The 17,682-nt window shown below is 39.4% G+C and overlaps 1 protein-coding gene across 1 annotated transcript; it reads right to left on the reverse strand.

Annotated features, from left to right (window-relative positions):
* Window positions 1–1,150: 1,150 nt before the first annotated feature.
* Window positions 1,151–3,031, reverse strand: LOC147439499 (mitogen-activated protein kinase kinase kinase 18-like). The gene has a single exon (XM_086485330.1). It carries the CDS (start codon window positions 2,748–2,750, stop codon window positions 1,497–1,499), a length of 1,254 nt encoding a protein of 417 aa, XP_086341456.1. The 5' UTR covers window positions 2,751–3,031; the 3' UTR covers window positions 1,151–1,496.
* Window positions 3,032–17,682: the final 14,651 nt, after the last annotated feature.

Below are 17,682 nucleotides of genomic sequence, written 5' to 3' on the forward strand. Positions count from 1 at the left end.
AGGACCATCCACTTTTGCAACACCATGTAATGGAAATACTAGGTCTCACACCACGTAGGAAATTGTGGTGTCACCCATCCCAATAGTGTCACCACACAAGTGTGCTTCCTTGAAAGACATAATAAACTAGTCTAGCTTGCAAACCAACCTATTGGAGACCTTTGGTTAAGTGATTATGACTCATCTTACATGTTGGCAGCATTTTACATGACAACAAGACAACTATCTGGTTGGGCTTGTGTGATTCATGTTTCAAGACTCTAAGATAAGTCCGAGATTATGGATCTTGGATAACGATGAACAATATACAAACTTTAGTATGGATCTTGATTATGAATCTGAGACAAGGTCTAGTTTATGGATCTTGGATAACGATGAACACTAATCGACTTTAGTATGCTTCGCTTCTCATCTACATTTCCATCTCTTTCCCTGGTTTCAAAAATTGCAATTCTTCAACTTTTTGCTTAATCCACCACTACATGTGCCTTGAAGAGAGAATGCTTGCAACAAGCTTTGGACACAGCCTCCCTAAGGGCCACTTGAGAGTGCTTGTACATGCTACTAATGTCACCTCTAGATCCATTGGGAGTGCTCAAACATGCTACTTCAAAGCCAAATTTCAATATTGATATACTTGTTACTACACTAATTGTCAAAGGCATGGTCGTAGGTTTAATTCATTTTAGCTGTGACATTAGTGCCCTTGAGGCTTGCCTTAATTAAGGTCTTCACTGAATTCATGTCCAAATAATGACACGGTTGATGTGTAGAAAGGACCCAAAAAGCATCTAAAAGGATCACAATACCAATGACTTCAAGCAAATTTGCATAAGCACTATCCCTTCACTTGCAAATTTGTTGAGCCTTTGTGGCATCTATGGAGGATGCAATTAAGTGACAAGGATCTAAGGCATATGCATAAATATAGAGGGGAAATTTTCACACACAATGGTCGGAGTCCCAGCAAGCCACCACCTCATTCACAAGTCTTCACCCCCCAGGGAATGGGAGTACTCAAATTCAATGGAGTGGCTCTGTTAAGCACTAGAGTTCTCCTTTATGACCATAATTCCATCGCAAAGAAAGCAGCCAAATGGAACAAGAATTACAAAAGAACAGAACCACTAAGATTTAAGAGCCCCTATAATTTAAGAAGATCAAATTTTGGTCAGATGTCAGGTTAAATTGTAAAAATACACATGAATGAACCCAAATTTTTGGGGTCCAAGTTTGTTATGTACAGGGAAGCTTTGTGGGTTGGTGATGAGTCTAATAAGAGCATTACAGAGATAATAATACTCTTCCAATTGCAGACTGCCTTGATCAGAATTGGCAATGATTCAATATTCAGCGCTCGCGAAAAATAAAGACTGATTTCCAACAGCATTCTTCCAAATTCACAGCCTGCTGTTTGCGACGTATAATTACCTCACCCTTGGCCCCTTCCCTTCTTTTATGTCGAGCCACTGCATTGTGAGCTTCAGATAGCTTGTTCACCTGCTCGATCTCCTCTTCTGACCTAGAAATGCAAGTGAGCTGAAATCCACCTCTTCACCTCGTCGTAACACGCACATTCCAATGTGCCTCCTCATAAATGGCTTCTGCCTGCAGCCCAAATCGGCATCACCACATCTTACAGTGATCCAATCCAACTCATTGGGAATGTGCACATAATCAACATCCAAAATGCCTGCTTTGTTGTCCTCCAACATGCTGTCTTCACGGACAGCAGCGGCAATCTGCACAGACAAATTGCTGCCAGAATTCATCTCACTTTGATTTCTGCAGGCATTAGACGTCCGCAAACTGCAAAGAGGGAAAGAACCCCATGTGTCATGCTCATCTTCCACATCGCTATCACTCGCTGGGAAATCGAGAGCGCTTCTTGGAGATGGTTGCGCACAATAGCTTTCAAAGCTCTGAGCTGCTTGAAGCCAAGGGTGATCAAGTAGCTCAGCAGCACTGCACCTGAGCTTTGGGTCTCTCTGTAGAACTTTGCTAAGAAAATCACGACATCCTGCCGAAACACCCTCTGGCAAGGGAGGATTTTCGGATGAGTATCCAATCTTGAAGAGAGCTGCAGCTACATGAGACATTGCCGACGATGAATTATGTGAGCACTCTCCCCATGGAGGTCTGCCCTGCAGCATTTCAACAACCGTGCACCCAAGCGACCACACATCGGACGCACATCCCTGTTCCTCTCCTCTTACAACCTCTGGTGCCATCCAGAGCGGCGTACCCTTAAATTCATGTGTAGGAGCACATGCTGATAGCTTCTTTGCTGCTCCAAAGTCCGCTATCTTCACACCACATGATCCAACTAGGATGTTCTGTCCCTTGATATCGCAGTGCACAATCTGTTGCTCATGCAAATAGGCAAGGCCCTCGACAATTGCACGCGTATAGCATTGCGCACGCTTTTCATCCAAGCACCCGCCTGATTTCTTGATAAGTTCTGCTATGTTGCCCCCATCCATGTACTCTAGGAAAAGGTTGCGGGTGCATGTGGTGCCCTCCGAGGCGAAATCTGCCCCCAAAAAGCTCACAATTCGTGGTGAGTGCAGGTTTTGGAGTATGGTGAGCTCAGTTTCGAGCGCACATTGCTCTGCTGCAGAGCCCACGCTCTGGATCGACTTTACTGCAAAAAAGTCTCCATTATCGAGGTTGATGGCAAGCGAGACCTTGCCGAATGAGCCAGAGCCAAGAGGTGCGCGTCGCAGCCAATGTGTGATGGGAGGGGCCATGGAAAGAGAAGGGAAGAAAAACCGAAGTGCAGACAGAGAGAGTGAGAAGGGAAGAGGGCATGTGAGGGCAGAATCTATGTGACGCAACACACATAGGAAGGGGGGAGAGAGAGAGAGAGAGAGTGTCCAATTGAAGACGAACACACAGAAACGAAGGGAGCTCGGAAATGAGAGAACCCACTTACAGAAAAACACACACACAGATGCTCGCAAATGGTGTGTACATGCAGGAGAAGGAAAGGGGGAGAGGAGGGTTGTGAAAGGGGGGTTGGTTATGAAGGGGAGGGTGGGAGGGAAAAGTAGAGGGCGTTCTAAAAGTCCCGCGTTCTCGGTTCTTTTGCAGCGTGCCTCACACACACACACACACACACTCTCGCAGTGGTGGCACCCCATGTTCGATTGAAAAGAAATTGAATCCCATTTTGAAAAATGACGAAATCCAATTTTGCGGCAATATAAAATGTAAGTGTGCGTTTGGGAGTCAGGCTTGAGTCTGTTTCAAATCCAATTTTTGCGACAATTTCGTAATGCATCATTTGCGCGGCGGCCCGCTGAGTGAAAATTACCTACCCCTTGCTTGGCTACCATCCTTGCTAGACTTTTGGTTTTAAAAGGCCTTCACCAAAAGCTGGACGGTTACTAGCCTACCACACACAATCTCTCTCACACACACGCACTTGCATTGCCTCTATGGGATGGAAGGGTAGAGCATGAGGTGCTTGCACACCTCTCTCTCTCTCTCTCTCTCAGGTGGAGGAGTTTCTCACTTGCATTTGTTTACTATGCCCGTCCGTGCGCCCCACTCTTTTGGCACCTGGTACAAATTACTTTTTCCAAAAAGCACCACTGAAAATGGGGAAGGCTTTGCAAGTTTGTGGCAAGGAGAAACCCCTCCCTTGCATAAACGACAAAGTGGGAAAACGACAAATAACAAAAGGGCTTTCGTCGTGTTCGCTCACACGAATAAGCAAGTGTTAATCTCTGCCGTGTGTGAAGCTCCACTTACACATACATGCCCTTGGTGAAGTGTAACTTGCAAGGAAAGTGTCCATGGATCAAAATTTATGAAAAATTCAGCCCAATCTAACTGTTCCTTTCCTTGTATGAATTGCATGGGAATGCCTAAGTGTGAGTGTGTGGAGATTCATGCATTTGCACAAATAGTCAAGCCTTGTTCCCAACATCACAAGCCAAATGTTCCCAACATCACAATTGGCTTGGATGGATAATGGAACTTGGAAGCCTCTTGGTGGAGTTTGGGGTTCAAGCCTTGGCAAGGGCCTTCTAGGCAAAGGAACCAGACAAAAATGATTCTTGGTCCCGCAACTAGGGAAGCTTGTATGAAGAAAATTGAGTCTGTCAGGAAAGTTCTAAGGAATGTGGACAAGGCTGAGAACTTCGAATTTTTTTCGTAGCTGCCATGGAGAAGCCCTTATACAAGTTTAATTAAAGGTTGTCATGCCATCATTTTACCCGGGGAGGTCACCTCCTAATAAAAATGTAACCTATCACGTGAGTTCAACAGAAGGGTATTTAAAGTTCTTGAAACTTATCCGGGGAGGTCACCTAATAAAAATGTAATCTATCACGTGAGTTCAACAGAAGGGTATTTAAAGTTCTTGAAACTTACAAAAATATATATACAAAAAGGCATTATTTTTTCAAATTTGAAAAAATTTATAGATTTTAAAAGAAAAAGGTACATTATATTCTTAACAAAATTCACAAATAAGAGATTTTACAAACATGTTTTGAACGCACGTGATATGATACTTTTACACATAGTGAACCCCCCGAATCATTTTAGGCATCAAACTACCATAGAGTGTGTAAACCATGCTAAAAGCTCATTATGACTTCATTGATTGTGTTTACCACACATGCTATTCTCCCAACTCATTTTCAAGTTGAATTGAGGTCTGGATAGTCCTCTAGCACCTAGCAAACAACCTACAACTAGATTTCATAGGTCTTATGGTTTTTACTGAAAGATGTAGCACCTTCATTGTTAGGCCTGCAGTGATGAGTAGATTTACATATTTTGTAAACAAAGGGAGGCTCACCATTACAAGGGCAAAGCTTCATTCATATGGTGGAAGCTCCAAAGCTATTTATCCTCAACCACTATAGCCTCTTCAATCTCAACCCATTTCTCAAATTGACACCTTCATTGTTAGGCCTACAGTGATGAGTAGATTTACATATTTTGTAAACAAAGGGAGGCTCACCATTACAAGGACAAAGCTTCATTCATATGGTGGAAGCTCCAAAGCTATTTATCCTCAACCACTATAGCCTCTTCAATCTCAACCCATTTCTCAAATTGACAAAGCAACATTGGGCTCAAAACCAGTAACATATTTTCAATTATTGCTTATTTCTTTTGAGTTTGCAAGTGTGGCTTGGAAATCAATGGGTTGATCTTCAATTTCCTCTTCCTACCTTACTTTCCTTAGCACCTATCGATAGTATCATAGCTATCTTGATATTGTTCTATGGAGATAGTATGTGTTGGATATAACACTACAATTGGAAACTAGACTCTGCCAAAAAGAGTCTTCTCGTATGACCTTTTTTCCCACACGTATACATTCTCTCAATCTCTAGCCAATGGTAAGAGAAGCTAGAAAAATTATCAAGGATAGGGTTCCTTGGTTGGCGAACCAAGAACACGACGTAATTGATGAAGAAAAAACTACATTGAAGCCACAACCCCTATAGTTATGGAGAGGGGTACAAACTAGGACTACTAGTGCTCCAGCTCAAAACAAAGATGAGCAAGTGCATGATATTATAATTGTATCCCTTGATGGTGATTACATTTATAATTCCAGCGTAGGAAAGATGAGCCAGCGCTTGCTATTATAATTGCATCCCTCAATGGTGATTACATTTATTTTATTGATAAAAATAAGAAGACTTGAGCAGCAAATTGTAGAGAGGCCATTTGGAGCCACAATAAAGCTTACTCAGAACTACCACACATTAGTCTGGTCAGAGAGTACATGGAGGGTTTAGCTATCAAACTTATGGTTCAAGTATGTCTCCATATGTTTCCTCTCAGCTTCTCTCCCTTTCCATGGTGGCTTGTCAACTTTGGTAGGATCCTTATTCTTTCTAGGGATCCATCTCTACCACCAAGCTTACACAGCTTGAGAAGAAATTCGATGAATTAACTATGATGCAGAATGACAATATCACCGAGCATATTCATGAGTTAACTCCGATCAAGCAGCAAAGGGAGGAGTGTAATTCTATAGTACCCAATCCGGTTGACAAGTTCCTTGGTAAGCTTCCTTCATCATTAGAGAACTTGCTTGCTCTATGGGATACCACTCTAAGCTAGCACCCTACACTTGACATAGTCACTTAGATCATTGTACACTTATATAGTCAACAGAATCGTTTCCATCCACACTGGGGCTATATAAGCCAACCACCATCTTGTATATTTTAGGGTTCATTAGTTTTATCCCATTGAGTATTGTCGCTTGCCTTGTATCAAGTTCTCTCCCAAGTTCTCTCTCTCTCTCTCTCTCTCTCTCTCTATATATATATATATATATATATATATTAGTTTTATCCCATTGAGTATTGTCGCTTGCCTTCTATATATATATATATATAGAGAGAGAGAGAGGTAAGATATATATCCAACAAGGTACAAGAGTGAGATTTCTAGTTAAGATCCTCATTTTAGTATGCATGTATTGAAAAGATTATACTTGGCCATAGTTCGCGGATTCCTTATCTAAAATGGACTATGACTAGACCAAAGCGATGACCATCATCAAATTCAAATTTGGAGTCCTTTTAATGCTTTCGTTTATGTAAGCATGGCGCTTTTTATAATCTTCTGTGCATTTTTGTTAGCCATGGTTTTGAGCCCTTGAGTGCTCGATCTCCATTAGCTCAACCCAAGCCCTCAAGGGGCACTTCCACTCGGGGTAGGTACCACACTTGGCATTCAACACCCTCTCTCTGTGTGAACCTCCACAAAAAGTAGCTGGTTTCCCTTCTTGTGCCCTCCTTGTAGCCAATAGGCGCTTCCTTATTGCACCACGTAAGTGCGGAGGAAGGGTTTTTGTTTTTAAGTTACATAAGCGTATAAGTTAGGGACAGGCTCCCAAAAAATTATCTCACAATCTTAAAAATAAGGGAGGGGGGTATCATACTTATTTGGGGGGGGGGGGGGGGGGAACCTGACCTGGGTTGTTTACTTATAGCGATTGGTCACCGGTGTGCACTAGAACTTGGATGAATTTAGGGAAAGTTTTTTTTTAGGTCACACATCAAATTTTGCATCAAGCCGATCATAGATAAGGGCTGATTTGGAGCAGGTCAAGGGTTGATTAACATCAGCTTTGGATGGGTCAAAATTGGACAAGTAGCCAGAGTACAAGCTGCTGATTGGGCACATTGTTTGAAAGTCAAACTAAGACACATTGAGGGTACATCTAGTTATCAACAGAAGTGGTTCCTTAGTACATTGCTAGTCATTATGCTACACCTCTTTGACTATTTTTACTCAGTCATATCATGTGAGACCTAAATTTTATATGTAAGATAGGAGTATGATAGTTTTCTTCATTGATTGTCATATAAGCGTAGAAAGGGTGGTCATATTCCCTAATATGAGTCGTATATAGGGGTTTTATCAAAGTTGTTCACTTGCTGGTGGCGTCCCGTTTTGTATATAGAGTGAATCCCCCGGGATTATTATAGAAAGAATACATTCGCCCTCAAGCACAACCTGTGTCTTGAGGTGGCTAAGATTCCATAAGGGGCTTGGGAACAACCACAAACCTACTGTAACACCAAAACATGAGTGCTACGAATAACCTCTCGAGTGGTCTAGGCAGCTCAAAGCATGGTGCCGCTCTTTATCGTTAATTGTAGACTCTCTTTTAGCTCCTACAACATGAATGATCTCAGTACTCAAACACACAATATCATCAAATTGAGCCACAAGTAGTTTAGCCTCAAAGACCCAAATGTTCCTAGACTTACAGACTTGATTCAGGTAGCAAAATCTGGTGATTTGGGTGCACACAGAACGGCCTCTGGCTTAGGATCCTATGCCCTCCCAGGATCAGGTCATCTGTAAAAAAGATAATATTCCATTTCTTTGAATTCGTTTTCAGATTTTAATGGCTAATCCCTGCAAGGCAAGGCACTCACTAAACAGATGTAGGGGGTCCTGTGAAGCCAATATGCAATTAAAGCAAGTGTCAATACCAATTCCTCTAGTGTGAACCTTAATCCTGGTTGGCATAGCTCCCCTAAGGACTTTCCAAATAACAAACTTCATATATTTAGGCAATTTGATCTCCTAGATGGCACTACACTTCTTATCCAATGCTCCTCAGACTAATTTTTCTTCCATATTTGGTGAGCGGGGCAAACCAATCCGCCTTGCATATCTTCTACTTCATAAGTAAGTTAGGCCATAGTGACTTGGAGTATGTGTCTAGGGCATGTGAAGTACCATCAAGTGGATCTGATTATGGACACATATTATAACATATATATTCCCAAGATTCAAGTGAGGAGTAAATTCAAACCTTGGACCTTATTAGAAATTAGAAGGTTGTTCACATATTTGGCATTCAACAAGTCAATTGAGAGAAGGGGAAACTGAGGTAGCTTGAGAAGGTAGGTTTTTTTCAGGTTTGATGTTATGGCAAAGGATAGCTAGTTGGTTCGATTTCCTAGCTCTTTCTCTTAAGGAAGATGTAGTTAGCTTCTTAGAATACATTTTATAAATTTATTTTTTGCAAAACTCACAATGGTGAGTGAATTATATTAACAAGAGTAGCTTCTTAATATACATGCTAAGAGGAGTAAAATGTTTGGGAAATAGAATTCACTTTCATATGCAATCCATGTGAAGGCCATTAGTAGGGTAGAAGGCTTTGATCCCCATATTACAAACCCTCAGATAAGTAATAATATATTCGTGTGCTTGCTCACTAGTTGAAAGACAATTCCTCTAGTATCTTTAGTGCCATTGCAACAAATAAATACAGCATTGTTTGGAGCCTTGTCCAAACAAGTAATGAAAAACTTCTCTTACATTTCCTTGCAGCTAAATAGAGGTATCTAATGTAAATCCCATCTATCTACTTAAGAATATTGAGTGGATTGCTAGTATTGCTAGACTTGGCACAATTTTTAAGCCAATGCTTAACATATCTCCAAAACTTAGCTCTCTTGAATTTATTGTGGAAGAAAACTTTGACCGTATTCTTAATAACTTTAGTGGCTTTAGTTGGGGAAGTGTTTCAAAAGGATTGGTTTTAATTGTGATAGGGTTAAGGGGCCAATACATGGACATGCGCCCGAAAAGAACGATACATAATAAGTACTATCGAGATCATATGGAAGAATGTATATAGAATAAATACTATCGAGGCCCTATGGAAGGATATAGAATAAGTACTGTCAAGGCCCTATGGAAGATCAAATAGCTGCATGAGTTGGGTGTTGGAATTAGGGTTGCAGGAAAACACACATAGCTTGGAGAAGACGAAGGAAGCTCAAGTCACACAACAGAGAGTGTATTACATAGTGTGCAATGGAAAGATGAGATAGCCCTAGAGTGATGGGCGTATATACAATGCACATGGGGAAAAACCTCCTAGTGAGGGAAAAAATGCCCCGGCGGTCCTAAGTGTGTTCACACACATCACTACCACATGTATATGGTAACAAATCCCCCTGGGAGTGATGCGGTGAACGAGAGCTGGCACAAAGAGTATAGGGAAGTGACATGCCCTTAGGGCATAATCAGTCCACAAAGGGGAATAAGCCCAAGGCACATAAGCCAATCTGATCTCTCCTACTGAGAGCCTCTCCCTATCATAATGGTAAGGCACCTCAATGTGCTTTGTGCGAGCATGAAAAACTAGGTTCCTCGCAACTGCCAATGCGCTCTGATTGTTAGTGTAGATAGTGTTGGCAGTGTCGTGTCCAACACCCAAATTGACCATAAGGCGTCTGAGCCATACACACTCAATCGTAGCTGCGAAGACTGCCCTATACTCAGCCTCACAATTGGAAGTGTACACATTAGGTTGCTTCTTGCTGAACCATGATATGCATGAACTATCGAGCATGAAACAAAAACCACTTATGGACACTCGCATGTCAAAACAACAACCCAATTTGAGTTCGAAAAAGCATGTAAAACTAGCGCTTTACAAAACAATGTGCTTTCTATTGGACTGTTACAAAAGCCTCGTTTGATCAAATGAGTGTCAGTCTTCTCATACGAAGCACGAGGAGATTGCTTCAACCCATACAAAGCTTTCTTACATTTGCACACTTTATCTTCTTGCCCTTTAATGACAAAATCGTGAGGCTGCGTTACATAAAGTTTCCTCAAATATGTCACCATTCAAGAAATCATTAACAATGTCTGACTCATGTACAACCCAACCAAAATGAGGTGCCAATGTATATAGAAAATGCACAGTATTCATACGACAAGTGGGAGCAAAAGTCTCTTCATAATCTATGCCTTTTTGTTGTGCATAACCCTTTACAACAAGTCGAGCCTTATAGTGATCAATCTCACCATTCGGCTTGCATTTCAACTTGTAAACCCACTTCGTACCAATGGTATTTTTTCCAGGATGCAAATCACATAAAGTCCATGTGTCATTGTCTATAAGTGCATCGTATTTTGATTGCATGGCAACCATCCAATTTTTTGAATTTTGTGCTTCATCAAAAGACAGAGGTTCCTCAACATCACATAAGCTAGACACATCCAAAGCATAAGAACTTGATGCATAAGATGCATGGAGAGAACCTGAACAAGTGCGACTAGACAAAGATGCATCCAATTTACTGTCATGCAAAGTATGCACTAGCCATTTTGGCATACCTCTAGCCTATTCATTCTCAACCCTTTCCTCATCAAGTACATCATGTACATCTGCATCAGTAATAGGTTGATCTGTAACATTTTCAAAAACCCCCATAGGTTGTACATTTGCATTTAAACTTCCACCACTGAAAAGAGGCAACAAAGTGTCATAAATGTCCTGTGAGCTTACATTATTGTCTCTAGTACATGACAACAAAGGCTAAACAGAATCTTCCACAAACTCAACATCCCGTGAGACCAAGAAACACTTTGTTTGCGGATGATACAACCTGTAACCTTTGCTTTCAGCACTATAACAAACAAAAAAGCTTGACAGCCTTATCATCCAATTTTTTGCACTACGTTTGTGGCGCCAAAGCATATGTCAAACAACCAAAAACATGCATGTGCTCAATAGAAGGCTTTCTATCATGCCATGCTTCATATGGAGTCATAAACTACAAAGATTTCGTAGGACACCTGTTAAGTACATAAGTGGCACACATGATGGCCTCAAGACAAAAACATTGCACCAAAGCTTGACTTTTGACCTTACATCATGCCATTTTCATTAGTGACACATGAGATCGCCTCTTCTTTTTTAGCGTTATCACCTCTTCCTTTTGAGCGTTATCGCCTACCTGCCCTCCCTAAGAGCACTATTTTTCCTCTCATCAACACCCTTTTGCTGAGGTGTATAAGGCAATTTACATTGGCGTTTTATCCCATGACTAGCAAGAAATGCATTAAATTCATGAGACATATACTCCCCCCCTCGATCTGAACGGAGGGTGTCCATATTACATTTCGAGACATTTTCAATTATAGCCAGAAAATGTTTGAAGCACATAAACACTTCGTACTTTGCCTTAAGAGGATACACCCATGCATGCCTAGAGTAATCATCAATGAAAGTCACGAAGTAAAGGTAATTTTCAAAGGAGGGAGTTTGCATGAGCCCACAAACATCACTATGCACAAGTTGCAATCTGCATGTGACCCTAACTGAACCATCCTTTGGAAACTTCGAACGATGCATCTTACCCAAAATACAACCTTCACAAACGTGTTTGATAGGTTCTTCAAGAGATGGCAAAGAAGCAACCATACCAGATTTTTGCAAACGTAGGAAACTAGAAAAATTAAGATGCCCAAAACGTGGATGCCAAAGTTTTGCATCTAAAACAGCCTTTGAATCTTCAAGAGCATTTGCAAAATTCTACCCACACTTTTCATACAAAGCGAGGTTGTACAGAGCACGACATAAAATACCATACGCAACAATTTCATCACCAAAATTAAAATCATGTATTGTACATCTGTCATCCACAAAATTTACTACAAGACCAAGTCTAGCAAGTACAGAAATAGACAAAAGATTCTTCTTGATCCCAAGTACATACAATGCATCAACAAGTGTGAAAGAACTACCATTTGCAGCTCTACAAGATTGACTCTACCTTTGTCTTTATTGTTGTTGCTGCTACTGTGACATTTTATTTGGTTGGTGGTAAACACAATCTTTTCAACTCCCTAAACATGATAAGAGGCATTGTTGGCACAAGTGTGAATTTTCACGAGGGACATCCTCGAGAGAGGTAAACAAGTCCTGATGCGAGGTAATGTGCTTTGTAGCACCACTATCAAAATACCACACATGTGAATCTGCAGAAACTGACATGCATGCATCATGGACAACACGATCATAAGTACACTCTGCACTAAAATCCCACTCTGCATCTACATGAGCATCAAAATCTCCATTAACATAAGACTCTACAATAGCTAGACTTGTATTTGACCCTGTAGTTGATCCAACCTCTTTCTTCTCAGCCTCTTTTGCCTTCAATTTTGGGCACTGCTTGATCAAGTGATCATTAGCTTTACAATAATGGCAATGCATATTCTTTTTTACTTTATCACCAAAATTCCCATATGAATTGTTTCCAGTAGAAGCATTAGGAACATGTGATTTACCACTCATAAAGAACCATAAGAAGTGGCTACATTGCTGCTATCACCTTTTCTTTGAGCAACAATAAATGCATGTTCAATTGCACGTTGTCTAGTCCTGTTTTTTTGGAAAGTGACTCGTGCAACAGCAATGTGCATAATGTATCAAACTTGACAACTTCTAGATCTGATTGGGTCATAAGTCTCTAAGTACTAGCAAAAGTCTGGTACAAATTTGATAAAGCATCAAGAACAGTCTGCACAAGGGAACTGTCAGAAATGACCACCTGTAAAAATTAGTTGCTCATTTATATCCTTGACACCAGCAAGGAAAGTGTCCATTTCATCTTCCTCATGCATAATCTTCGACTCCATCTCTTTACGTAGCAATGCAATTTTAGCCTCATTGTGACTTGCATAAAGACCAGCTAGAATAACCCAAGCTTGTTTTGCGACAAAAGATTTTAGCAATTCTCTAGTAGGCAAGATTGAGAGGTGGAGTTATATAAATTTGGTAGATAGCCAAGTGCTACTTTCTATATCCAAGTGGTTAGGGGAAATTCCAATGTGCTGGAAAAAGACATAAGGAGTGCTTTAATGATATGAAGAATGCCATCAAATTACTTGAGTGTGGTGTGTTAAAATTATGTAGCAGTCTTCTATGGTGGCGGACTTCTAAAGTCTGAGTAATGAAGTCACATTCAAGGGAGTGTGTGTGTATGTATACATACTTATAGTTCTCTCTCTCTCTCTCTCTCTCTCTATATATATATATATATATATATATATATATATATATATATATATATATAATATACATATTTATTTATATTTATATATGTGTGTGTGTGTATGTGTATACATACATATTTAGATGTGCATATGTATAGATTTGCATGCATGTCTATAAGTATACATGTATGTGTGGATGTGTGTAAGACAACTCTGGTTTAAAAGCTTTGTGATGGGCAACCCTCTTGCATGGTTCGAAGAGCACCTAATTTAGCTTGTGGTGGCAAATGAAGCCCACCATTCAAATGATTGGCATTTCTCATAGTGACATAGAGTAGCACTAGACCACTCCATCCGATACTATGGAAAATTGTCGATACACACACGTGTACATACACACACAGACTGACACATTCATTCACATTCTTATGTAAAAAAGTGTAGACATATACATATGTATACATGTAAGATACACCTATAAATTAATATGTTGTGCATGTAGACACCAATTACATCTCGATGAAATGATCATCTCGTTACTATATAATAGCAAGTTTACTTTTATGTCATTGGAGTGTAATCATAAGAGGACAGACACCATTAGGAAGAATGCTACCAACTTTGATCCTCTTCGTTGGTCTTTTCCAAACTCCTTTAGTGTTTTGGTTAGTCTAAGACTTAGGGAGTTTCTCTAAAGTCAAAATGCATATAATTGTATATAAATGAAAGACAATAAGTCAAACATTATAAAATTTACAAAAACATTGCCGTGGGTCAAAGAAGGAAATAAGAAGAAAACTCATTGTGAGAAATTAGAATACTTCATTAATGTAGGTTACAAACTTGTTATAGTCAAACAATAGAAAGGCTACAAAAAATGGAATCTTGAAGTGCTAATGATAGGAGCCTATGGAAGCAATGGAAGGTTGCCCTCTTCCAATAGCCATGGGAATATCCCTCACCCAAATAATAGTTGCAACTTGCAATTTGCAATTTGCGCGCATTTTTAAGAACGGTTGAGAATTGCCCCTCAACTTTCGAGTAGAATGTCACTTGCACTCCTCAAATTTTCTTTTTTCCACTTTATTATTTTTTGAGGGCAAGCTCTTCAAGAATGAGAATTTGTACAACATTTTAACCTATTTACTGTAATTATCTACCTTTTTTGAATTTGAACCTCATAATTCCATGCGTAACAACAATTTTTTAAAATTTCCTATCCGATATAATAGCACAAATGCCTATTTATCTAGGAAATTTTATCGGCAAAAAAGAAAAAAAATCCTAGATATATTTCTTATTTTTCAAGGTCAGAAAGTTTGGTCTTTTCAATTAAAGAGTGCAAGTAAATCTACTAACATAATATGGCGGAGAACGTGACTCTTTACAAGTGTCACGTTCTGCGAGATGAAGGCTATAAGCCAAAATTGAGGGAGCGAAAAAGAGAGAGAGAGCTGAGAGGGGGAGGGAGAGAAGGAGAGAGAGAGGCCGTACTCGTAAGCATAAATCCCAAGCCATGAATTGGATATTCTAAGAAAGAAAAGGCCAAGGGAAAAGTACTCACACCATGGAGAGTAAATTTTGCGATGAGAAAAAAAGAAAATCCTTGAGATTTTTAAAGCCAAAATTTGGGCATTATAATTAAATAACCCAGTCATGTGTGCGTTTTCCCTTCGGCAAAAAAAGGCTAAAGAAAACTAATTTTGGGAGAGTGTCCAAGTCCATGAGCTTTAAAATACAGTAGATTATCAAATCAAGGTACCTCTTTCTCAAAGGTTAGTTGAATCTTTCTCAAGGATATTCCTTATATGAGGTTGCTCAAGCCACTCTATCAAATCAAGGTGACCTAACCACTTCGTGGAAGGTTATGCATAAACTTCAAAATTGCTTCCTCTTGTTGACAACATTTGATTGTGACTCAACGTGCTTGTGAAAGGCTATGTATTAACTTCAAGATTTCTTTGTAGTGCTTTGTTTGAAGAAAATTAAGCATATGTCACACATGGGCGACGATCGTGAGTGACATGGCTTTACTTGGGCAGGGGCATTGAAGGACTGTCCGGTCGGCATTGTCACACTAGGCGGATCAATGACGTTAACGAGAACTAAAGAAAGACGCTAAACACGAATTCTGCAATGTCGTTAACTAATGAGCTGAGTGAAGGCATCTATGGGCGAGGGATGGACGAGGGGAGGGGGTCGCCCATCCTAAAGTGGGAGCCACGTTGGAGCGGAACGTTCTGGCCACCATTGCATGAGTCAAGGAATGGCGATGGTGACTTTTGCTATTGTACCACCTCATCCTGAAGGTCATCTGTTCGGATGGGTCTGACACGGGTGTTAGAAGAGCTTATGTAAACGTATGATGAACTTTTCCTTTTTTTTCCCCTTTTTTTGGCTTTTTTCTTGGGGGGAAGGAAATTCACCCGTCCCTACCATTTAATCAATGCCATCAGGATCAAATGTCCACTTTTGCTTGTAAATTAATTTGAGTCAATTTTAAGACATGCTATGACAGAGAAACTTATCCATCCCCAATTTAGAAACAAAAATTTGAAAATTGCTTAAAATTTTGCGTACCTGTCCTTTTGTGATTTGCTAAAAAGTTTACCATTAATGGGCTTTCTCTTTAATTTAAGACTAGTTCTACAATTGGACACTCAAGTGTCTTAAGACACTAAACTATTCTCTTCTTTCACCAACTTGATCCAATTATTTAGTTAAGCTAGAATTTAGTCATCCTTATAATTTGGGTCAATGATGAAGTGAAAATAATGAGGGAAAAAATTCATGCAAAAATCAATGTTATTTTTTATTATGATGATAAGTTTTAATTTTAAAATTTTGCAAAAATTTAGTAGAGCAAAATAATGTTTGCATTGTTTTGAAGTTTTATGGAGAGAAACATACTTTTTGCAACTAGGAATTGAGCTTCACAATTTTATTCTTATCTCAAATATTGCTATAAACAAAAAACCTCAGCGTGAAAAATGTTGTGAAGAGGAAAAGTGTGGCAGTTATGTTTTAAAATTTACGGTAAAAAACAACAAAGGAAACATCTTTCAAGGTGTCAGACTCACATGTAATTTGTATATTAAGGTCATTTTCAAAAAATTGGACAATAAAATTTATTTAAAAACCAACATTCTCATAAAAAACCCATGAAATGTGATTATACATTTTCCATTTGCATCCACATGAAATAAATATAAATATATATATACATATATATATATATATATATATATATATATATATATATATAAATAATTCTAAAGTTAAACTCACTTCAATGCTAATCTCTTATGAGCTACAAATTTTTTTCCAGCATGTGAAGTTTTGAAAATTTTACTTACTAAAAATAGATTTCGTAAACATCAAATCCTATTACCTTAAATATTGAATAAAAAAATATGAAGCTGCGTGAAAGACACGTTTTACTTTGCCATCAATCGTCTCCAAAAAGGTTCCATAGCAGACCCACATAACATGTTTAATTGTAGTCAAAAAAGAATTCTATTTTTCATGAAAACTTGCAAAAATGTGAAGCACATATATAAATAGCTATCATGGATTATTGCACGGAACTTGTCCTTTTATAAGACCAAAGGATGCATTTTAGAGAAACTTCAGCTGTTGTTGTTTTGTGTAGGTACTTTTCATGATTGTAGTTTCATATGAGCTTGTGGTCAAAGGGAAAGATTAGTTTTTTTCACCATACTTTGGCTAACATATTGCAAGCTTTCAAAAAGAATATATGTGATATTTTCTAAATCTCACATGGCATTTTATTCAAAATTGAGGAAAAATGACCTGTCCTTTTTGGTACCAAATGACTGGGCCCATAAGTGGATTTTGTTTCTCCAAGCAATCGCTATGAGCACGGGAAGGTAACAACCCGAGTATGGACAAATGAATCAAGATATTTGATGACATTAACAAGTGGTGTAACAAGCTATTGAAGATTGGTCCTTGGCTAAGTTGGATGTAGATTGATAACATTAACAAGCTGTTCAACAAACTAGTGAAGGATTGGCCCTTGGACAAGTTGGGTGTAGATTGAGCCCAAAATTCATAAGAAGGAATTAAGCTCTACTTGTAAATCCAAGCTCATTGCAATCACATATGATTCAATGAAGAATCCTTCAGCTCAAGCATCTAGCGAGGAGCATCACAAAACCATGATGTGCCCTTTGTAGAGTGCATAGAATAGAGTTTAGCAGCTACTTGTAGAATGTGGAGTGGTGGACATCATCACCTAGAGACAAGCTTGATGGGAACTTGGAAGTAAGGGCAGAATGAACTTGGCCTTTTGTAGGGCTTGTCCTTCCATATGAGGTCTCATGTGGAGTACCATGTGAGAAGATTGGAAGT

Source organism: Adiantum capillus-veneris, chromosome 16 (genome assembly GCF_014529385.1).
Source record: "Adiantum capillus-veneris isolate H3 chromosome 16, ASM1452938v2, whole genome shotgun sequence".
In the NCBI taxonomy this organism is placed as follows: Eukaryota; Viridiplantae; Streptophyta; class Polypodiopsida; order Polypodiales; family Pteridaceae; genus Adiantum; species Adiantum capillus-veneris.

Coding starts and splice junctions, on each gene's coding strand:
- LOC147439499 (XM_086485330.1), bottom strand. CDS start 2,750: ATGGCCCCTCCCATCACACATTGGCTGCGACGCGCACCTCTTGGCTCT.